This window comes from Elephas maximus, chromosome 6, assembly GCF_024166365.1.
Source record: "Elephas maximus indicus isolate mEleMax1 chromosome 6, mEleMax1 primary haplotype, whole genome shotgun sequence".
NCBI lineage: Eukaryota > Metazoa > Chordata > Mammalia > Proboscidea > Elephantidae > Elephas > Elephas maximus.
Window position 1 is genome coordinate 69,010,364 of NC_064824.1, and position 24,033 is coordinate 69,034,396.

Here is a 24,033-nt window from a genome sequence, read left to right on the forward strand (position 1 = left end):
TATAACAAAAATTTATGCTTTAAAAACCATGGAGTTTAGTAAAGGATGGTGGTTGTGGGGTGATTCAATATTTGTAGAAGCGTTTCCCCATCACTGTGGCAGAACAAACCCTTACTACACAACCTCGATGATTTACCAAGTGGTCTGAATGTACAGTGGTCTAAACTGTGGTCCACTTTTGGATGTCACACCAATTCTACCCAAAAGTTGTTGAGATAGGTAAATTATGCCTGAAGTTGAACAAATTAAGATGAAATGTAATGTTTTTTCGTCAGAACCCAAAACCCAGTGCCCTTGAGTCGATTCCGACTCATAGCGACCCTACGGGACGGAGTAGAACTGCCTCGTAGAGTTTCCAAGGAGCGCCTGGCGGATTCGAACTGCTGAAAAGTAAAATAACCACAATGGGATAGTCATTGGGTTAGGCACCTTACCTACATTGTCTTTTAAATTCTTACAGCTACCTTGAGATTAGCTATATTTATTCACATTGTTATAGTTGTTGTTAGTTCCCAGCCACCAGTGGATTCCAACTCTCATGGACCCTGGGCCCCGTGTCTGCGGAGCAGAATGGCTCCATACACTTTTCAAGGCTGTGACCTTTTGGAAGCAGGTTGCCAGGCCTGTCTTCGAAGGTGCTTCTAGGTGGATTTGAACTGCCAACCTTTCAGCTAATAGTCAAGTGCTTAACGGTTTGTGCCAACCAGGGACTCCATTTATTCACATACACAATATTAGTAGTAATAATAATACGTTAGATTTATTGATGAATTGTCACGTGCCAGGCCCTGTACCTAGAACATTACTAATTTTCTCTCATTTCATGTTCTGAATGACAGAGGCAAGTAAAAAAAAAAAAAAAATTGTGTGTGGAAAATACTATTCTCATTTTGCGCTTAGGGACCCGGAGGGCCAAGGTGAAAGCCAGGCCTGTATTAGATATAAGGGTATTCCTGTAATAGAGGAAGTAGTGGTTTGATGTTTATCAAACTTTGTTGTTGTCGTTAGGTGCCGTCGCTAAGGATGTATTTACCATGACTTCATTGCGTTAGTAAAAAAACTTCCATTCTCTCTTTTTTCCTTTGCTTCCTTCTTATCATCCAGGGCTCACGGAAGATTTAGTGAGTGTGGACAGGTAATTAAGAGAATTTAAAAAAGTAACTGGGTCTCTGTATATTCTCGATCCTTGAAATGGTCCAGGAGATTGTATTTTTATAATAACGATAATAATACAATCTACTATTTATTAAGCATCAAGCATCTTCTACTTCATATATTTTATGCCATTTGAAGCTCACAACCATCCACCAAGGTACATCTTTTCCCCATAGAGCCTAACTCCCAAGTTAAATAGAGATCATACCTCATATCATGTGGCTACTATGTGAAATTCGAATCCAGATTTGATTTCAACAATTGGCTCCATACAAAACACGTTGCCTAGCAACAAATCGATCCTAGTGACTTCCCCACCCCAAGTAGAGAAAAACCACCAATTCTTTCCTAGAAGTCAAGCTTGAGGGACAATTAGAATTTTCTTATAGAAGAGCTCTCCCCCTCGCCGCCCTTCTGTGACCAAAGCAATTTATTTAAGCAGCACTAGCGGCCCCTGGCTGACGTCAATTTTACTTCCTCAACCAGCGGATCAGCAGTCCCTGCGCCAAAGGGAGCCTGGACCTGTCCCGGGCTGGTGGGAAAGGCGGTTCTCTGGTTCTAATCACTCGAATCTGATTTCTGGGAAAACTGGTGTCCAGCGACTCCCCCTCTCCCCCAGGAAACCCACGATCCTCTTGGGACTACCTCAGACTGGGGAGCCAAGGCCTGTACGGGACATTTGTTCGTCTATATCCAAGGACACCTTATCCAACTCGGGCTTTTCTTTTTATTCTTAAGTTTAAAACACTAACGAGGTGACCTCGCCCCTGTCCCTCTCTTCGCTAGTGGGAGCAGGTATGGACATGGACATTCCTCTCTCTTTCCCTGTGATCGTTCTCGAAGTAATCGGTGCGCCTGCAGACGTGCGCCCGAGGGCGTATGTCCCTAAGTCTTGGACCGGCAGGACCCCCAGGGCCCCGGGACTGTCCCCGCTCGGAACGTCTCGCCCGGCCCCGACGCGGCTACCCGTGCTGGCCCCGCCCCCGGCCCGCCCCGCTCGCCAAGCCCCGGCCCGCCCCGCCCCTCCGCCGCTTCCGGGGCTCGCCCCGCCCCTCCTAGGCCCCGCCCCCTCGGCTGCTCTCCGTGATCCGCCGATCTCCGCCCCGCCTCTCCGCTGCTGCCCGGGCTTAGCACGCGCGCGGGTCTGTCTCCATGGCGACGCGGCGTCCCCTGCTCCACGCTCTGAACTCCGCGCGAGCAGCGAGCTGGGCTCGCTTTCGATGCCTGCCCTTCGGGTGGTCGGCTTGAGAGAGGCACAAGCCGGTAAGAGGCGCCGCGTTCAATACGACCTGGCTCTCACCTCGGAGTCCCCCACACCCGGAGCCTGAACCCGCGAACTTTTCTGCCCCCTCCAGGTTTGGGCTCGGTGGTCCCCCGGCTGCCAAGGCGCCGCGGGAGAAGGTAGGATCGGCGGGGCTCGATGTGGGCCCAGCCCTCGGCTTCTCCCCTCCGCGCGGTGGGGGACTGGGGAAGGGATGTTTGTGTCTGCGTGGCTGTGTGTCTATACGGCCCTTCTCGGATTTGGCAGTCGTACATGCCAACTCTTCCCCCCAAAATGATGAAAATGGCCACGTTCAATCCCAGGGTTTTTCGCCTCTCCCTGCTTCCCGTTCCTTGCGTTCTGTCCCCACTGATTCTTTCACTGTTTTTTTGTTGTGGCCGGTAGAGGCAACACACTTCTCTGGCTGTGGTTAAGATATTCGTAACTTGCTGGAACATAAAAATTTCGGTGGAATTCGGACAAATCATTTTAACCTCTCGGGGCCTTGCTTTCATCTTCTGTAAAATGAGGGATTTGGACAACGAATCACTTCTAAGTTCCAGCCGTCAACCTATGGAATGAAAAAATTGACTTGAGACCCAAAATTAAGATATTATGGGCTTTTAGCTACTCAAACTAGCCTACACTGCAACCCTGTAGCATTTAGATTAACAGGATACAAATTTATTGTTTGGCTTCCCAGAGGATATAGGTACATTGCTCTAATGTGCTCTTACCCAACAGAGTCCCCTGGAAATTTCTTTTTAATAATAAATTTGGCACAAAAAATGTCTTTTGACTTGCTTCAGTCTCCTACAAACCAAGTACAATGATCCCAAATTCAATTTTTCCTTTTTTTAAAATTATTTTTAATTGAAGTTTTTTTTTTTTTTTTTTATCTCAGGGGGGGAAAAAAGCAAAAACAAGCAAACAAGCACACAAACAAACAAAATGCAGTACTCTGTGTTAAAAGTTTACCAGAGCTGAATTCCAAGACCTTTGTAGGGATCCCAGTGTACCACTCCAGAATTGCAGCTTCCTAACTGATCTACATCGCTCCCCTAATCTTTGCCCCATCTGGTCTCAGTTGTGCACTTAGAATTGGCTCCATTTGTCAGAATTCACATGCAGGACTGTCCTTGCTAGGTTGTAGGAAATAATAAAAACAAATAGTAATTGGAGGAGGAGGAGTAATTGTAGTAATTGTGATTGTAGTAGTAGGTCAGTGCTACTAGGAGGTCTGGTGATGCAATGTTTAAGTGCTCGGCTGCTAACTGAAAGATCAGTGGTTTGAACCCACTCCTCAGGAGAAACGCTCCCATAAGGATTTCAGCCTAGGAAGCCCTATGGGGCAGTTCTACTCTGTCATATAGGGTTACTGTGAGTCAGAATTGATACAACGGCTAAGAACCAACATTATTTTATTGTTATTAGCTATTATTTCATGATAACTATGATACAGGTACAATTTTTATCCTTATTTATAGTTAAGGAAACTAAATCATAGAGAGGTTGAGGAGTTTGCTCAAGGTCACACAGTTTGTAGGTAGGGGAGCTGGGATTTGAACATAGGTAATTGGAATTGACTGGACAGCAACAGGAAACCCTGATGGCATAGTGGTTAAGAGTTTGGCTGCTAACCAAAAGGTCGGCAGTTTGTAATCTACCACGTGCTCCTTGGAATCCCTATGGAGCCGTTCTACTCTGTCCTATACGGTCACTATGAGTTGGAATCAACTTGATGGCAGTGGGTTTGGTTTTTTTTTTTTGGTTAGACAGCAGCAACGATCTGACTTGAGTCTGGGCCCTTAGCTCTCTATTATGGTGCAAAGAAAGTATATAAAATTTACACTTAATCATTTTTAAATGTAGTTATAAGTGATATAAATGATCGTTGAAACCATTTTTTTCCCCCATGTTTGAGCTCACCTATGCAATGAAATGGAGCCCCAGTGGCACAATGGTTAAGAGTTACGCTCTAACCAAAAGGTTGGTAGTTCGAATCCCCCAGGTGCTCCTTGGAAACCCTTTGGGGGCAGTTCTACTCTGGCCTAAACCAAACCAAACCAAACCCACTGCCATCAAGTCGATTCTGACTCATAGTGACCCTATAGGACAGAGTAGAACTGCCCCATAGAGTTTCCAAGGAGCCCCTGGCGGATTTGAATTGCTGACCTTTTGATTAGCAGCCATAGGTCTTAACCACTACGTCACCAGGGTTTCCAACTCTGTCCTATAGGGTCGTTAATTAGTCAGAATGGACTGAATGGCAATGGGTTTATGCAATGAAATATTGATCCTACATTCTATTGCTGTTTTCCCCACTAAGCTTCCACAGGATGGAGCATAGTGCTTACTCAGCTATCTCCCCTTCTCATACAGTGCAGAGCCTGAGCACATAGCTGTCTGTCCATTGATTCTTTGCCCATTCCTACCTAGAATACAAGGAAGCTCATAAGAATAGATAGCACAAAAGGATAAACTAATTTTACAAGTGGGATGAAGAAGAAATATGTCATATCTTCCAGTACTACAAGTTGTTGTTAGGTGCTGTCGAGTCAGTTCCGACTCGCAACAACCCTGTGCACAACAGAACGAAACACTGCCTGGTCCTATGCCATCCTCACAGTTGTTGCTATGGTTGAGCCCATTGTTGGAGCCACTGTGTTAAGATAAACTTGAAATAAGAATTTTGTAAAATCTGAATTTTAAATGTTAGCAACTAATTTTTAAAACTTTTTTTGAAGACTGTAGTCCACATAAAACCTATTTGGCCCTATTGGCTGCTGGTTAGTAAACACTTACCTAGAAGAGTGGCATATGAGATATTTTACATTTTCTTTTGGCAGCAGGTCTTTAAAATTCCAGTGTGTATTTTACACTTACGGCATATCTCAGTTTGAACTACACATGCTAAATAGCCACATGTAACTAGTGGCTATTATATTGGACAGAATATCTCAAATGTAGTACATTCTTTTTCTTTGCTTGCTTGTTTTTCTTTCCTTCCAGCTCCATTCACTCAGTGAATGTTTAGTGAGCACCTATTTATATGATATGGAGTGCTCTAGGCACTGGAATGAACAGTACAAAGTCCCTGCACACCTGGAACTCACAGCCTAGTAAGGAAGAGAGACGGGAGGCAGGAAGAGAAAAAAGGAAGAAAACCAAAAAACCAAACTGGTTGCCGTCAAGTTGATTCTGACTCATGGCAGCCCCATGTGTTACAGAATAAAACTGCTCCATAGGGACTGCCCTGACAGGGAGCACAACAGAGAACCCCTGAGGGAGCAGGAGATCAGTGGGATGCTGACCCCAAATTCTCATAAAAAGACCATACTTAATGGTCTGACTGAGACTAGAGGAATCCCGGCAGCCATGGTCCCCAGACCTTCTGTTGGCACAGGACAGGAGCCATCCCCGAAGACAACTCATCAGACATGAAAGGGACTGGTCAGCGGGTGGAGAGAGATGCTGATGAAGAGTGAGCTAATTATATCAGGTGGACACTTGAGAGTGTGTTGGCAGCTCTTGTCTGGAGGGGGGATAGGAGGATAGAGAGAGAGGGAAGCTGGCAAAATTGTCACGAAAGGAGAGGCTGAAAGGGCTGACTCATTAGGGGGAGAGCGAGTGGGAGTAGGGAGTGAGATGTATGTAAACTTATATGTGACAGACTGATTGGATTTGTAAACGTTCACTTGAAGCTCAATAAAAGTTAATAAAAAAAAAAAGAAAAAAAAAACTGCTCCATAGGGTTTTCTTGGCTGTAATTTTTATGAAAGCAGATCACCAGGCCTTTCTTCCAGGTAGGTTCAAGTGTAAACTGCGTCACCCAGAGACCTATTCCCAGTCTGGTTGCCATCTGTTTTTCCTCCCCAGAGTCAACCAATATTATCTGACTATTACCAATATTATTTCTGAAAGTGTTTGCTTTTAGAGTTTTTTTTTTTCTTTTTCATATTGTTGTTAGGTGCCATCAAGTTGGTTCCGACTCATAGCGACCCTGTGTACAGCAGAACTAAGCACTGCCTGATCCTGCGATCCTCACAGTCGTTGTTATGCCTGAGCCCATTGTTACGGCCACTGTGTCTGTCCATCTCATTGAAGGTCTTCCTCTTTTTCATTGACCCCCTACTTTACCAGGCATGAAGTCCTTCTCCAGGGACTAGTCCCTCCTGATAACATGTCCAAAATATGTGATTAAAAAAAAAACCACAAACACATTGCTGTCATGTCAATTCTGGTCATAGCGACCCTATAGGACAGAGTAGAACTGCCCCATAGAGTTGCCAAGAAGCGCCTGGTGGATTTTAACTGCTGACCTTTTGGTTAGCAGCCATAGCTCTTAACCACTGTGCCACCAGCGTTTCCAAGTATGTGATCCAAACCAAAAACCCATTCCTGTCGAGTCAGTTCTGAACTTGTAGTGACCCTAAAATACGGAGTAGAACTGCCCCACAGGGTTTTCAAGGAGGGCCTGGTGGATTTGAACTGCTGGCCTTTTGGTTAGCAGACATAGCATTTAACTGCTACACCACCAGGGTTTCCAAGTATGTGATCGTTACTTTAAAAACATATGTTATCTATACAGTGGCTGTACCTCATTATTTTCAGCTGATTGGTCTCTGCTTTAACTTGTGTTCTAAATTACTCTGCTTTTTCCCTGGAGTCAGTGATCTTTCTAAGCAAGTTTCAGTATTTTAAAGCTTATGTGGTATCTTAGTTATCTAGTGCTGCTATAACAGAGAAACCACGAGTGGATGGGTTTAACAAAGAGAAATTTATTCTCTTACAGTCTAGGAAGGAAGCTATAAGTCCAAACTCAGGACATCAGCTCCAGAGGAAGGCTTTTTCTCTCTGTTGGCTCTAGAGGAAGGTCCTTGTTCATCAGTCTTCTCCTGGACTAGGAGCTTTTCAGTGCAGGGACCCCGGGTCCAAAGGACGTACTATTCTCCTGGCTCTGCTTTCTTGGTGATATGAGGTCCCTCTTGTCTCTCTTTTTGCCTTTCTCTTTGATATCTTGAAAGAGATTGATTTAAGACACAACCTAATCTCGTAGATTAAATCCTGCTCATTAACATAACTGCAGCTAATCCTACCTCATTAACGTCATAGAGGTAGAATATAACACATAGGAAAATCACATCACATGACAAAATGGTGGACAGTCACACAATACTGGGAACCATGGCCTAGCCAAGTTGACACACATTTTTGGGGAACATAATTCAATACATAACATGTGACTTCAAAATTAATTAATTAAAAGCCCCCAGAGCTAGTCTGCTTGTCTCCATCACAGTCAAACCTGATATTTTGCTTCCCTAAAAGGTCAGCAGTTCGAATCCTCCATGCGCTGCTTGGAAACTCTACGGGGCAGTTCTACTCTGTCCTATAGGGTCCCTATAAGTCGGAATCAACATGACGGCAATGGGTTTTTTTTTTTTTTTTTTTAAACAATCTTAATCAGCCCCACAGGACATCTTCCTATCATTTCCTTTAGAGAAAGCATCAGAAAGGGCAGTCCTCAGCCTGCTGTTGATGGTTTTGTGATGAAGATCTAGAGTCCGAGTTATGTAAAACCAAAAAGATAACAGAATTACAGGTTTATTTAATATATAAGTTTTTCTTCCATGCAAAATTGTTCCCATAGCTCTTTTTACATAAACTCCAAGGTGAGATAGGGGGAATAGGGAAGGTTAATTTTTCTAGATATTTTTAAAACTAATTTCATAATCCAGAATCTCAGTTGAATGATGATTTGTAATTAGGATAGAAAAATAATGCTACTAAGTAAAAGCACAAAATACATAATACTCCACTGATAAGTTGAGTTCCTACATTTTGTTTTATTTACATTTTAAATTTATGTAAGTATCTAGAGACTTATGAAATGAACATTTTGTCTTCTAGCAGGAATTATCAAGACAAGACAGATGCTGTAAAGGTAAGAGTATGTAAACTATTTTTAGGATGCTTTGAGTCAATTTCATCATCAATTTATATAATCATTGAATAATTGGCTTTAGTATAAAATTACATGTTAGCCTAAATAATAGAAATGTTTAAAAACTATTGATAAATGATTTCAAATACCTTAAACTAAAATAATAATGATGGTACTCATTTTTATTTCTGCTTCTATTTTAGGTACCAAAAAATGGATATTATGACAGATTGTTAGTGTTTGATCCAAAGGGTAAGTACTTTATTACTTACAAAGAATGTGTTTGATACCTGTTTTAGTCATCTAGTGCTGATATAACAGAAATACCACAAGTGAGTGGCTTTAACAAAGAGAAATTTTTTTCCTTACAGTAAAATAGGCTAAAAGTCCAAATTCAAGGTGTTAGCTCCAGGGAAAGGCTTTCTGTCTCTGTGGGCTCTGAAAGAAGGTCTTTGTCCTCAATCTTCCCATGGTCGAGGAGCTTCTCAGGCGCAGGGACCCCGGATCCAAAGGACCTGCTCTGCTCCTGGTGCTGCCTTCTTGGTGGTATGAGGTCCCCAACTCTCTGCTTGCTTTCCTTTCTTTTATCTCTTGAGAGATAAAAGGTAGTGCAGGCCACATCCCAGGGAAACTCCCTTTACCTTGGATCAGGGAGGTGACCTGAATAAGGGTGGTGTTACAATCCCACCCTAACCCTCTCAACATAAAATTACAATCACAAAATGGAAGACAACCACACATGGCCTAACCAAGTTGATACACACATTTTGGGGGGGATATAATACAATCCATGACATTCCACCCTTTGGCCCCCCAAAAATCACATTTTTGGAACATGCAAAACATATTCATCCCATCATATCATACCAAAAGTCTTAACTCCAAGTCCAAAACCCAAAAATTCCCCTTCATCTGTGAAATCTAGAATACAAATTATCTGCTTCCAAAGGTACAATGGCAGAACAGGCACAAGCTAGACATTTCCATTACAAATGGGAGAAACCGGAGGTAAAAAAGGGATAACGGGCACCAAGCAAGTCAGTAGAACGCATTATATTAGCCGTCAAAGCTTTGAAAATAATCCTCTGTTCTCTGAAGAAATTTACACAACAACCCTGCCCTCCAGCCTCTAGGCATTGGCCACACTCTCTGGCTCTGAGTTGAGGCCCTTCTGCCCTGGGCTTCAGCTCCACCTTCCAGGCCCACTGGGACAGCAACTCTGCTCCCTTGGCTTTAGGCACACAATTCTCCTAGTCCATCTGAGTGGCAGCTCCACACTTAGAAACACCAGAGGCCATGGCTCCACCCACTGAAACCCCCAAGGTCATGGCCATACCTTTTGAGACTGAGGCAGCTCAGCTTCTTGTGTTCCTTGTCTTCTCAGCTTCTCTTTCCTGGTTTCTTGGCCTTTCGGCTCCTCGGGCCTCATGCTGCATCTGCCCTGCTGGGGCAAGTGTTCCAAAGCTCAGTAGTTCCACTGATAGTGCCCGGAGGCACCCCACTCTGCCAGTAAGCCTTCTGCACACAGGCACTCAGCTCTCTCTCCCGGTGGGTCAGCAAGCCTAGCTTCACTGATAAGTGCCCAGAGTTACCCCACTCCACCAGGAAGCCTCCTGTGAGCAGGCACTCAGCTCTTTCGCTCTATGGGTCGGATCCAGTGCCTTCTCATGCTGGTCTCCTGGTTCTGCTGCTGCTGCCACTTCTCTGCCGCTGTAGGTTCTCTGCTGCTGCTAGCCCTCTGTCACTGCTGCAACTCTGTCCATTCACTGTTTCAAAACTGCTTCCACATTTTAGGTATCTGTTAGAGCAGAACCCCACTCTCTCGGTACCACATTCTGTCTTAGTCATCTAGTGCTGCTATAACAGAAATACCACAAGTGATGGCTTTAACACAGAGAAGTTTATTTCCTCACAGTAAAGTCAGCTAAAAGTCCAAATTCAAGGCATTAACTCCATGGGAAGGCTTTCTCTCGCTGTTGGCTCTGGAAGAAGGTCCTTGTCCTCAATCTTCTCCTGGTCCAGGAGCTTCTCAGGTGCAGGGACCCTGGGTCCAAATGACCCACTCCGTTCCTGGTGCTGCTTTCTTGGTGGTATGAGGTCCCCAACTCTCTGCTTGCTTCCCTTTCCTTTTATCTCTTAAGAAATAAAAGGTGGTGTAGTCCACACCCCAGGGAAGTTCCCTTTACCTTGGATCATGGAGGTGATCTGAGTAAGGGTGGTGTTGTAGTCCCACCCTAATCCTCTCAGCATAAAATTACAAGCATAGAATGGAGGACAACCACACATGGCCTGACCAAGTTAATACACACATTTTTGGGGGGACATAATTCAATCCATGATACCACCATTTGGTTCTAAATATAAGATAATCCACTGGAGTGGTTGAGTGGGGTGAAATGATTTAGTAATTAAATTCTTTACTTTTTTGTCTGTTTTGTAAAAAATGCCTAAATATCTGCCTATCAGAAATTTATATTAGGAGCGTCACTACTGATAAAATACTAAGGTATGGATTTTTTTCTTCTTTTTCAGAAAAAGAGATGATTGAACCAAATGAAGATATGTCAAGGTAAGAAGGTATCTTCAGTTGCACAGCTGGTCTATCACATGCCTTTTAAGCAATTAGAACTAGATAATACAATCATTTGTCACCCAATTAAATCTGAAAGGCCAGAAATGCATGGATTAGCACCTTAGCTTTTGCTTCAGTCAAAGCAATTGCTACTTAGATAGAAGGACATTTAAAATGAAAAATGCATATAGATAAAAATGCAGAAGGTATAGATAATACTTATTTTTACTTTTTAATGCTTCAACACTGAATAGCTTGTATTTTACTTATGCATGTGTGTGTATATATATATACCGCACAGAAAATAATTTTCGTTGCTCATTCCTACTTCCTTTGATACTTGCTTGTTTCTTCCAGAGTATTTCTTTATGTGAATATTTACTTTAAAATTGAACAATTTCAATTTAGTAGTGAAATATTATTGTTGTTAGGTGCCATCGAGTCGGTTCTGATTCATAGCGACCTTCTGTACAACAGAACGAAACACTGCCCAGTCCTGTGCCATGCTACATTCGTTGTTATACTTAAGCCCATTGTTGCAGCCATTATGTCAATCCATCTCATTGAGGGTCTTCCTCTTTTTCACTGACCCTGTACTTTACCAAGCATGATGTCCTTCTTTAAGGACTAATCCCTCCTGATAACATGACCAAAGTATGTGAGACGTAGTCTCACCATCCTTGCTTCTAAGGAGCATTCTGGTTATACTTCTTCCAAAACAGATATGTTCGTTCTTTTGGCAGTCCATGGTATATTCAGTATTCTCCAGCACCACAATTCAAAGGCATCAATTCTTCTTTGATCTTCTTTTTTCATCGTCCAGCATTCACATGTGTAGGAGGCAATTGAAAAAACTGTGGTTTGGGTTAGGTGCACCTTAGTCTTCAAGGTGACATCTTTGCTTTTCAACATTTTAAAGAGGTCTTTTGCAGCAGATTTACCCAGTGCAACGCGTCTTTTGATTTCTTGGCTGCTCCTTCCATGTGTGTTGATTGTGGATCCAAGTAAAATGGAATCCTGGACAACTTCAATCTTTTGCCTGTTTATCATGATGCTCCTTACTGGCCCAGTTGTGAGAATTTTTGTTTTCTTTGTATTGAGGTGTAATCCATACTGAAGGCTGTGGTCTTCGATCCTCATCAGTAAGTGCATCAAGTCCTCTTCACTTTCAGCAAGCAAGGTTATATCATCTGCATAACACAACTCAGATTGTTAATGAGTCTTCCTCCAATCCTGATGCCCCGTTCTTCGTATAGTCCATCTTCTGGGATTATTCGCTCAGTATACGGATTGAATAGGTATGCTGGAAGGATACAGCCCTGACGCACACCTTTCCTGACTTTAAACCACGTGGTATCCCCTTGTTCTGTTCAAACGACTGCCTCTCGATCTATGTACAGGTTCCTCATGAGCACAATTAAGTGCTCTGAAATTCCCATTCTTCACAATGTTATGCATAGTTTGTTATAATACACACAGTCAAATGCCTTTGCATAGTCAATAAAACACAGGTAAACACCCTTCTGGTATTCTCTGCTTTCAGCCAGGATCCATCTGACATCAGCAATGATATCCCTGTTTCCACGTCCTCTTCTGAATCTGCCTTAAGTTTCTGGCAGTTCCCTGTCGATACACTGCTGCAGATACTTTTGAATGATCTTCAGCAAAATTTTCCTTGTGTGTGATATTAATGATCACATTTCTTGGGAATAGGCATAAATATAGATCTCTTTTAGCTGGCTGGCCAGGTAGCTGTCTTCCAAATTTCCTGGCATAGGCAAGTGAGTACTTCTAGCACTGCATTCGTTTGTTGAAACATCTCAACTAGTATTCCATCAATTCCTGGAGCCTTGTTTTTCACCAATGTCTTCAGTGCAGCTTGGACTTCTTTCTTCAGGAACATTGGTTCCTGCTCATATGGTACCTCCTGAAATGGTTGAACGTCAACCAGTTCTTTTTGGTATAGTGACTCTGTGTATTCCTTCCATCTTCTTTTGATGCTTCCTGAGTCGTTTAATATTTTCCCGATAGAATTCTTCAGTATTGCAACTGGAGGCTTGAATTTTTTCTTCAGTTCTTTCAGCTTGAGAAATGCAGAGTGTGCTCTTCCATTTTGGTTTTCCATCTCCAGCTCTTTGCACATGTCATTATAATACTTTACTTTGTCTTCTTGAGCACCCCTTTGAAATCTTCTGTTGAATTCTTACTTCATCATTCCTTTCGCTTTAGCTACTCAACGTTCAAGAGCAAATGACACCCATTTGGTCTTTTCTTTCTTTCCTGTCTTTATAATCACCTCTTGCTTTCTCCATGTATGATGTCATTCCACAACTCATCTGATCTTTGGTCATTAGTGTTCAATGTGTCAAATCTATTCTTGAGATGGTCTCTCAATTCAGGTGGTGTATACTCAAGGTTGTACTTTGGCTCTCGTCAACTTGTCCTAATTTTCTTCAGTTTCAGCTTGCATTTGCATATGAGGAATAGATGGTCTGTTCCACAGTTGGCCCCTGGCCTTGTTCTGACCGATGATATTGAGCTTCTCCATTGTTGCTTCCCAGAGATGTAGTGGATTTGATTCCTGTGTATTCCACCTGGTGAGGTCCACATGCATAGTTGCTATTTATGTTGGTGAAAAAAGGCATTTGCAATGAAGAAGTCATTGGTCTTACAAAATTCTGTGATGTGTTATCCAGCATCGTTTCTGTCACCAAGGCCATATTTTCCAACTACCGATCCTTCTTCTTTGTTTCCAGCTTTTGCATTCCAATCTCCAGTAATTATCAGTGCATCCTGATTGCATGTTCAATCAATTTCAGACTGCAGAAGTTGGTAAAAATCTTCAATTTCTTCATCTTTGGCCTTAGTGGTTGGTGTATAAATTTGAATAATAGTCATGTTAACTACCCTTCCTTGTAGGCTTATGGATATTATCCTATCACTGACAGTGTTGTAGTTCAGGATAGCTCTTAAAATGTTTTGTTTTTTTTTTAATAATTTTTATTGTGCTTTAAGTGAAAGTTTACAAATCAAGTCAGTCACATATAAGCTTGTATACACCTTACTCCATACTCCCACTTACTCTCCCCCCAATGAGTCAGCCCGCTCCCTCCTTCCAGTCTCTCCTTTTGTGACCATTTTCCCAGTTTCTAACCCTCCCTACCCTCCCATCTCCCCTCCAGACAGGAGATGCCAACACAGTCTCAAGTGTCCACCTGATACAAGTAGCTCATTCTTCATCAGTATCTCTCTTCAACCCATTGTCCAGTCCCTTCCATGTCTGCTGAGTTGTCTTCGGGAATGGTTCCTGTCCTGGGCCAACAGAAGGTTTGGGGACCATGACTGCCGGGATTCTTCTAGTCTCAGTCAGACCATTAAGTCTGATCTTTTTATGAGAATTTGGGGTCTGCATCCCACTGTTCTCCTGCTCCCTCAGGGGTTCTCTGTTGTGCTCCCTGTCAGGGCAGTCATCGGTTGTGGCTGGGCACCATCTAGTTCTTCCGGTCTCAGGATGATGTAAGTCTCTGGTTCATGTGGCCCTTTCTGTCTCTTGGGCTCATAATTATCTTGTGACCTTGGTGTTCTTCATTCTCCTTTGATCCAGGTGGGTTGAGACTAATTGATGCATCTTAGATGGCCACTTGTTAGCATTTAAGACCCCAGACGCCACACACTTCAAAGTGGTTGAAATGTTCTTTTTGACGATGAATGCGTCCCCATTCCTCTTCAAGTTGTCCTTCCTGGCATAGTAGACCATATGATTATCCCATTCAAAATGGCCAATACTGGTCCGTTTCAGCTCACTAATGCCTAGGATGTCAACATTTATGCATTCTATTTCATTTTTGTCGACTTCCAGTTTTCCTAGATTCATACTTGCATGTTCCACGTTCCGATAATTAATGGATGTTTGCAGCTGTTTCTTCTCCTTTCAATTCATGCCATGTCAGCAAATGAAGGTCCCAAAAGCTTGACTCCATCCTCGTCATTAAGGTTGACTCTACTTTGAAGAGGCAGTTCTTCCCCAGTTGTTTTTTGAGTGCCTTCCGAAAGGGGCTCATCTTCCAGTACTATATCAAACAAGCTGACAGACATGTGGCAGCGTTAAATATTAAGCAGGTATTTACCCACTCTGTTCAAGGCACTGATTCTGATGATAACTCATCAAAGCCCTTCCTGATATAGTCATGCCCTACCTCCTGAAAAAAAGATTGTATTATTTATTCTATGAAAAATTACAGTTGGAAAGTTGATCGTAAAACACATTTGTGCCTTAATTTTCCTAATAACGTGTTTAGTGCTTCTGTTCTATCTCCTAGTTCATTGCATGGTACCTGGGGTCTTAAAAGCTTGCAAGCAGCCATCGAAGGGATAATAATTGGTCTTTCTATTCCCCTGCAGCAACAGAGGAAGAAGGAGAGTCAGGAATAGGAGAAAGATAGAGGATGCGTGGCTCATTGCCTCCATGAACAACTGCCACCTTTGCCATGAGACCAGAAGAATGGCATGGTGTCCAGCTGCTATTACTGAACATTTTGATCAAGGATTCTGTAGAAAAATCCTGGTCAAAAGGGGGGAAATGCAGAACAGAATTTCAGATTCTCATGGAATCCAGTCTTTCTGGAGCCATGGAGGCTGGATGAACTCTGAAACTATTGTCCTTAGAGAATTTTTAAACCTTAAACCAAAAATATCCCCTGAAGCCTCCTTAAAAGCAAATAATAGTTTAGCTTAACTAGTAAAAAATATTTGCCTTGGGCATTATGTTTTTTTAAGAACTACCTATAGGGGATCAAACTGACAACAGCGTCTCGAAAGATTAGATAGGAACCTTAGGGAGCAGTGAGTTTATGTTAATGGAAGAGGAACAACTCAGAAAAGGAGGGTGAAAATGGTTGTACAACTTGAAGAATGTAATCAGTGTCACTGAATTGTACATGTAGAACTCGTTGAATTGATGTATGTTTTGCTGTGTATATTCTCAACAAAAACAGCAAATAAAATTTAAAAGAAAACACATTTGTAAGATCCAGTTGGTAGGTATTGCTCTGGTGGGATTCTGTTCAAACCTGATATTTTGGTTTATTCTGAATATCATTGGGATGAATCTACCTTATGCAACATATATTTTAATTCACATACTATCTAAGCTAAAATTAAAGCTTAGCTTGGCTTTTGTTATAAATTATATATTAAATACATATTTTTATATTAAAGAGAAAAGGTGTAGCCGAACAATCACAGAGGATCTATATTTATTTCAGATTAAATTTCATAGCCAGCCAGAAAAAAACTGCCCCGTTAAATAGATAAATCTGTATTTAATCATGCACATCTTATTACATGGTTGAAAACATAAATAGAGAATCTAAGAAAATTTTAGTTGTCTTTGAGGGAAATATGAGATATAACTTTCAATAGTAATAATAATTAGAGTATTAACAAAAATAAGTTACTATTGTGTACATGAGTCCCAATATTCATAGACTGTGATAAACAGTGTTAAAGTTGGCACAAGGGGTAATCCACATCCCAATATAGTCAAACCCTGGGGATATATCAGATGCAACTTGAGCCAGAATAAAAGAGCACAGTAACAGCTTATTCTCGTTATCTCGTTAATAGTTGCATCTGCTTATCGCATGGCTTTTTTTTTTGAAGGCAAAATGATCATAGTCCCTTTAATCACTTGCAAAGACGAATTGCAGTTTGGTTGATTGGGTTGGGTTGTTTTTTGGCTTGAGGGAGAAGCAGGGGTGGCTAGTGTAGCCAATAAGCTTCACAAGTGTGTGGCTTTGTATCCCCTCAGGTACCTTACCCAGAGTTGAAAGTGAGCAAGTCCAGTCCTGGAAAAAAAAAAAAAAATCATCAAGTAGGAAAATAGAGATCTTGAGGAACCTTTCCTTTGAGAACAGTGTGACTGACCTGCAAAACTGACATTTTCTCCGGGTAGTTTCATCCTATCCCCTACCTTCCTGCTGGCTCCCTAGTCTGCCTGACAAGTGGGATTTGCCAAAAGGCCCTATCTAGGTTGGGATAGGCAAAACTAGGCGACTTTTTCTTCTGATTCTTTTCTCCAGACTCAGCTGCAGGGAGAATGTGGATTGCATAAACCAGGCGTTTCAAACTTCTGTGCACACAAAGCCCACATTTTTTCCCTGTGGGTCCCATGTGTGGAAGATTTGTCTATCAGCAGACTGCATTTAATTAAAAAACTGTTTTCTGTAGTAGAAGTAAAGTACATCTTTAATGTGGACAGTGTTGGACCTTTGATCTCTTGGTTTTTTGGTCAAGCTTTCAAGCATACTTAAAGATATGAAGGGGGTAAATGTCTGAAGCAAACAAACCCACAGCATTCGACTTTTACTGAGGGTGGAAAATTGTACCTATATGTTATTATATAATGATGTATTTTATCATCTTTTCTAAAATGAATGACCAGCTATTTTTTCTTCCCATTTTTACATTTTAATTAAACACCTCTTTTGGATACAGACCAAGATTGGCAAGCAAACCTTATACCTCAACAACGCCAGTCTCTCTAAATGTAGCTAAGACATTCTCAGAAAAGTAAGTTGTAATTAATTTGTTTTTAGGCACATATTTGACAAATAGAAATCATTTTCAAAATTAAGTTGAAGGTATAAAGTTCTCTTAATATGCTAAGGAAAAATCCTAAAACTTACATTATTTACCCTCTCCACCAGGCGCTCCTTGGAAATTATATGGGGCAGTTCTACTCTGTCCTGTAGGGTCGCTATGAGTCGGAATCGACTCGACAGCAATGGGTTTAGCATAAATATATTCCAGTGGAATATCTAACCTGACTAATCTTTATAACTTTAATAGGTACTAAATTAAATATCTTCCATTTCCAAATGATATTATTACATAAAGTAAAAATTTGAATCTTTCCTCAATTGTAACTAAGTTAAAGTTGAACAGTATCTTTGAGAGAATAGTAGTTATCTGTGTTTCTTAAATGGACAGAGGCATTGTTACCATAAATAGTGTCACTTTCTGAAGTGGAAGTCAATAGATTATAATTGAAGAGGTGATTGAATTTTGGGCCTCCGATTCTCTGATACTATGACAAAGCCTACAGGAAATGGGCAAAAAGAGAATATGTATTTTACTATTAAAATAATGATTTGGTCAGTTCACTTCTAGGTGTTTTTCTGGCACGTTCACTTCTTCCAAATAGTAACATTGCATTTGTCTTCAGGCCATTGAGTATGTTGGCTTTCTCAATGTTTATATCATTGAAATTATTAAAAGTATTTCCAATTGTTCAGATAACCAGAACTATACCAGCCAAATTCCATTCCTTAAGGATATAGCTTAGTGAATATATAAATGCCATATTTCATAGATTCTAAAGCATACATATATTTTTCGTATTTTAACATCTCTTACAATTGATGGCATGCTGCTTGGCGCTGTTTTTTCTTTTATTGGTACATAAAACCGTGGTATGTCTTATAATAAATAGATAATGATCTTATATTCAATGAAATACTGTAATTTGGGAGGCAAAGTGCACTGAAGCTCTCTTATCTAGATCAGATGTGAGCATATAAATTCTAATAATCATTCATGACAACCTGTGGCATAGTAGGAAATTTACCATGCTGGAAATACAGGCTCACTATGGGTCGGAATCAACTCAACAGCAGTGGATTTGGTTTTTGGTTGAAAATTCAATACTTAAGTGATTTCTCAACTTCTCTCAAGAACAGTTTCTTCTTGGATTCTTTTTTTTCACAGTTGGAAAAGAGAGGAAGGCAGAGGCAGAAAAAATGTAAATCATCTTTGTGCATTTTTCATTTCTAGAGAGGGGTTTTGCTTTAGCAGCATATACAGGGGTGTGTGTGTGTCTGTCTGTCTGTCTGTGTATGTGAAGATTCTTATTTCCTCCCATAGTATTGAACAAGCCGTTCAGCCTATTTGCTAAATCAGTGCACAAGACCCACTAATTGAACTGCTAATATTCTGGATTCACATCTCAATGGGGGAAAAAAATGGAGCAACCATAATTTAGGGGGAAAATACTTTACATCTTTTTGTATCTTTCCATGCAAACTGAGCCCTGATGGCTCAATCAACTGCTAACTGAAAAGTCGGCTGTTTGAAACCACCAGCAGATCTGCAAGAGAAAGATGTGGCAGTCTACTTCCGTAGAGGTTGACAGCCTCGGAAATCCTGTGGGGTTGCTGTGAGTTGGAATCTACTCAACAGCAATGGGTGTGGTTTGGGTTTTATGCAAACTAGAAGTTGAAATTTTTTTTTTTAATTTACAATTTCTTTTATCCATATTTCCACTTGGGGGCCAGGGAGAAATCTGTTCACGCTCTGTAGAGCTTAAAGGAGAATTTAGGGAAACTTTTCTTTTGTTGAAGCAATAAAATAACATGCAAAACTCTCAAAAGAAGTAATTAATAATATGTTCTTTGCAAAGCATGTTGATCCTCTTCCACTGTAGGACAATTTGAGTTTTCTTTGCCGTGGGAATGCACTAGAATTTATCCCAATTTTTTTTTTTTAAATTGTGCTTTAGGTGAAACTTTATAAAGCAAATTAGTTTCTCATTGAACAGTTTATACACAAATTGTTTTGTGACATTGGTTGCAATCACCACAATGTGTCAACACTCTCCCCTTCCACACCCCAATTCTCTATTTCCATCTGTGCATTTTTCCTGCCCCTTCCTGCCTTCTTTCTTGTCATTGCTTTTGGACAGATGTTGCCTTTTTGGTCTCATTATACATGATTGAACTAAGAAGCACAATCCTCACGTGTGTTAATTTTTGCATTATAGACCTGTCTAATCTTTGGCTGAAGTGTGAACTTTGGGAGTGGCTTCAGTTCTGAGTTAAAAGGGTGTCCCGGGGTCATAGTCTCAGGGGTTCTTCCAGTCCCTGCCAGACCAGTAAGTCTGGTCTTTTTTGAGTGTGTGTGAATTTGAATTTTTTCTATGTTTTTCTCCCATTCTGCCCAGGACCCTCTATTGCAATCCCTGTCAGAGTGGTTGGTAGTTGTAGCTGGGCATCATCTAGTTCTTCTGGGCCCAGGCTGGTGGAGACAGTGGTACTTGAGATCCATTAGTCCTTTCAACTAATTGAATTTTTTAAAAACTTGGTAAAGGAGACATCTTAAAAGATCCTCAAGACCTCAGCAGATGAACTTAGGGTTCTTTTTCCCAGCAAGCCTGCGTGCTTGTCTTTGTGGACAGAGTGTACCACATGAGAATTCCTTGCCACAATGCATTATTTATCAGCATGCTGTTTCAGGCTTAAAGGGTGAAAAGGAAAGTTAATACATTTTTATTTTGGCTACTTATAAAGAAAAAATAAGCTATTTTATATTATTGCCAAGGGCTAATATTAGTGTTGGACTCTCTCCATGGTGTGGTATTTAGCAGTAGCAGGAATTGATTCACAAATTTCAAAACAAATCAACAACAAAAACCCAAGGCTAGTATTTCTTAACTGTTTTTACTCCATCATATCACAATAGTATACTAAGGACTGTCATCCAACTGATTGCTTATATGCTCTATGTTAGGAACTTTGAAAAGATACTAAGAATCTTGACATAATGACAAATTCAAGGTAGAAATAGAATTTTAATCATCAGTAAAAATTATTTTTAATACTTCCCCACAAAGAAGATACTGCATTTTAGCTAGTTTATTGTTGGTATGTGTTTATATTAAATCATGTTGTGTGTTGAATGAAGTGTGTGTGTTAATGAACTCGTATAATGCATAAAAAGAATTGTGACCAAGGGAAATATTTTGTTTTTCACTATCTGCTTTAACATTTAGGAGGGAAGTCTCTTCAGTGAATATTGAGTATAAAGCCACTTTAAAGAATAATGAAAATAGAGTATCATCGAAGAGTATTGGAAATAAAGATACATTAACAAATCTACAGTCTAAGCTGTGGTCGTCTTCCTTCTTAAAAGAAGGCACAGGTAATATTATTTGTTTTATTTAATTCAGTAACTGCTGCTTACAATTCAGCCTTCCTTCACCATGACCTCTGGGATGTGAACAGCTCTGTAGGTCTGGAATTGGCTGGCCATGGGAATCAGTAATTTTTTTGAAATTTGTGCACCAGATGATTCTGATAGGCAGCCAGGTGTGGGATCTATGATATACATTTCATAAAATGATAGTGATAGGTTATTAAATTCTAGAATGAGTTAAAGTACCTATGAAAACATTAACAGGTTCCACTCATTCAAAAACTATTTATTGAGTACCAGACACTGATTTAGAAACTGGATACAGTAGTTGGCAAAATAGGTAAGGTCTTTACCTTTACGAAGTCTACATTCTAGTGAGAGATAGACAACAAACTATTAAAAAGAAAAAACAAATATTTTAGTTATCCAGTGTTCCTATAACAAATACAATAAGTGGATGGCTTTAACAAACAGAAAAAATATTTTCTCACAGTTTAGAAGGCTAGAAGTCCAAATTCAGGGTGCCAGATCTAGGGGAAGTCTTTCTCTCTCTGTCCGCTCTAGAAGAAGTTTCTTATTTTTTTATTTTTCTTAAATATTGAGTGAATATTTAAGAAAAAATTCACTTTATTTTTTAAGTTCACATTCATTGCATTTATTTATTTTCTTGTTGAGAGTATACACAACAAAATATAAACCAATTCAACCGTATCTACATGTACAATTCAGTGACTGATGATACTCTTTGAGTTGTGCAACCATTTTCACCCTCTTTTTCTGAGTTGTTCCTCCCCCGGTAACATAAACTCACTGCCCCCTAAGATTCCTATCTAATCTTTTGAATAGCTATTGTCCATTTGATCCCCTATAGATAGTTCTTGAAAGAGCATAATGCCCAAGGCAGACATTTTTTTCCTAGTTAAGCTAAACTGTTATTTGCTTTTAAGAAGACTTCAGGGGACATTTTTGGATTAAAGTTTATCTCAGAGCAGTAGTTTCAGGGGTTCATCCAGCCACCATGGCTCTAGAAAGACTGACTTCCATGAGAATTTAAAGTTCTGTTCTGCATTTTCCCCCTTTTGACCAGGATTTTCTTATAGAATCCTTGATCAGAATGTTCAGTAATAGCAGCTGGACACCATCCTGTTCTTCTGGTCTCATGGCAAGGGTGACAGTTGTTCATGGAGGCAATTAGCCACACATTCCATATCTTCCTCCTATTCTTGACTGTCCTTCTTCCTCTGTTGCTCCAGGGGAATAGAAAGACCAACTGTTATGCCTTAGATGGCCACTTGCAAGCTCTTAAGACCCCAGACACTAAGCAGTGAGCTAGAAGGTGGAACAGAAACACTAAACACATTATTAGGCCAATTAACTGGGATGTCCTATGAAACCTCCAAACGAAGGAACCAAATCCAATAAGGTGTTTGGTTGTACATAAGCAACCTCAGCAACTACTCTTTTTTTTTTGTCATTGTTGTAAGTATAGCTACTATATAACTTTGGCCAATACAGCTTTTTACAGGTGTACAACTTCTTGACACTAATTACAATAATTGGCTGTACAACCCTACCCTTAATTTATATGTTTTTCATCCTGTTAACCACTCTTCCCCCTTCCTTCCTATACCTGGTAACTGCTAATAAACTTTGGTGTCTGTACATTTGCCTTTTCTTGTCTTTTTATGTAAGTGAGGACATACAATATTTGTACTTTTGTCATTGACTCTTTCACTCGGCATAATGTCTTCAAACTCAATCCATGTTGTAGCATGTATCAAGACTTCATTTCTCCTACTAGCTGAGTAGTATTCTGTTGTGTGTATGTACTATATTTTGTTCATCCACTCATCTGTTGATGAGCATTTAGGTTTTTTCCACCTTTTGGCTATTGTGAATTGTGCTGCAATGAACACCTGGTGTACAAGTCTGTATTGAGTCTCTGCTTCCAAGTCTTTTGGGTATATACCTAGGAATGGAATTGCTGAGTCATATGGTAGTTCTTGCTATGAGTCAGAATCGATTCAATGGCAATGGGTTGGGTTTTTTTGGTTATGGTAGTTCTATTTTTAGTTTTTTGAGGAACTGCCATAGTTTTCCACAACAGCTGTGCCATTTTGCATTCCCAACAGCAGTGGATAAGGGTTCTCATTTCCCCACATCCTCACCAATATTTGTTATTTTCTGTTTTTATCTCAGCCATCCTAGTGGTAGTGAAATAGTATCTCATTGTGGTTTTGATTTGCATCTCTCTGATGGCTAATGCAACATGACTAATATTGAGCATCTTTTCATGTGTTTGGTGTCCATTTGAATGTTGTCTTCAGTGAAATTTCTGTTCACATCTTTGCTCATTTTATGATTGGGTTCTTTTTGTTGTTAGTCCTTGTCTCTTTTGAGTTTCTGTTTCTTGGTGACCGTCATATGGCTTGGCATCTCTGTTTTCCCATCTCTGCTTGCTTGCTTGCTTATTTAATCTGTTTTATATTATCAATATAAGTATCAATCAATATCAGAAGAGATTAAGACACTCCCTACACTAATTCTGTCTCATTAACATAACAAAGAAAACCCATTCCCAAATGGTATTATAACTACTACCCATTGCCCTCAAGTTGGTCCCGATTCATAGTGACCCTACAGGACAGAGTAGAACTGCCCCACAGGTTTCCAAGGCTATAAATCCTTACGGGAGCAGACTGCCACATCTTTTTCCTGAGGCATGGGTTCAAACTGCTGACTTTTTGACTAGCAGCTGAGCACTTAACCACTGCTCCACCAGGGCTCCTTAACACTACAGGGGTTAGGATTTACAACACGTTTTTTGGGGGGATGTATAACATTCTATGCTTTGACCTCCCAAAGTTTACGTTCTTCCCATGTGCAAAACATACTCACCCCATAACATCGTCTCAAAAGTCTTAATCAATTTCAAGTCCAAAATCTTGTTTTCTGAATTATCTAAAATATGGGTGAGACTTTAGATGTATTCCATCCTGGGGCAAAATTCCTCTTCATCTGTGAACCTGTGAAATCTAAAATACAAGTTATCCCTTCCCAAACAACAGTGGTAGAACAGGCACAAAGTAGATGTTTCCATTAAAAATGGGAGAAATTGGGTTGAAAGAA

At 40.6% G+C, this 24,033-nt stretch overlaps 1 protein-coding gene across 4 annotated transcripts in view; it reads left to right on the forward strand.

Annotated features, from left to right (window-relative positions):
* Positions 1-2,270: 2,270 nt before the first annotated feature.
* The window catches only part of ERICH2 (glutamate rich 2), a 50,511-nt gene continuing 28,748 nt past the window's right edge, over positions 2,271-24,033 (forward strand). The window contains exons 1-6 of one of the 4 annotated variants that reach the window (XM_049887405.1): positions 2,271-2,556; positions 8,330-8,363; positions 8,567-8,615; positions 10,896-10,932; positions 17,431-17,505; positions 20,762-20,910. In XM_049887405.1, coding sequence (XP_049743362.1) covers positions 10,904-10,932; positions 17,431-17,505; positions 20,762-20,910 — 253 coding nt within the window. In that variant the 5' untranslated portion in view covers positions 2,271-2,556; positions 8,330-8,363; positions 8,567-8,615; positions 10,896-10,903. Of the gene's footprint in view, positions 2,557-8,329; positions 8,364-8,566; positions 8,616-10,895; positions 10,933-11,814; positions 12,234-17,430; positions 17,506-20,761; positions 20,911-24,033 lie in introns of those variants that run through there. The other 3 variants (XM_049887406.1, XM_049887403.1, XM_049887404.1) reach the window with 3 other exon arrangements.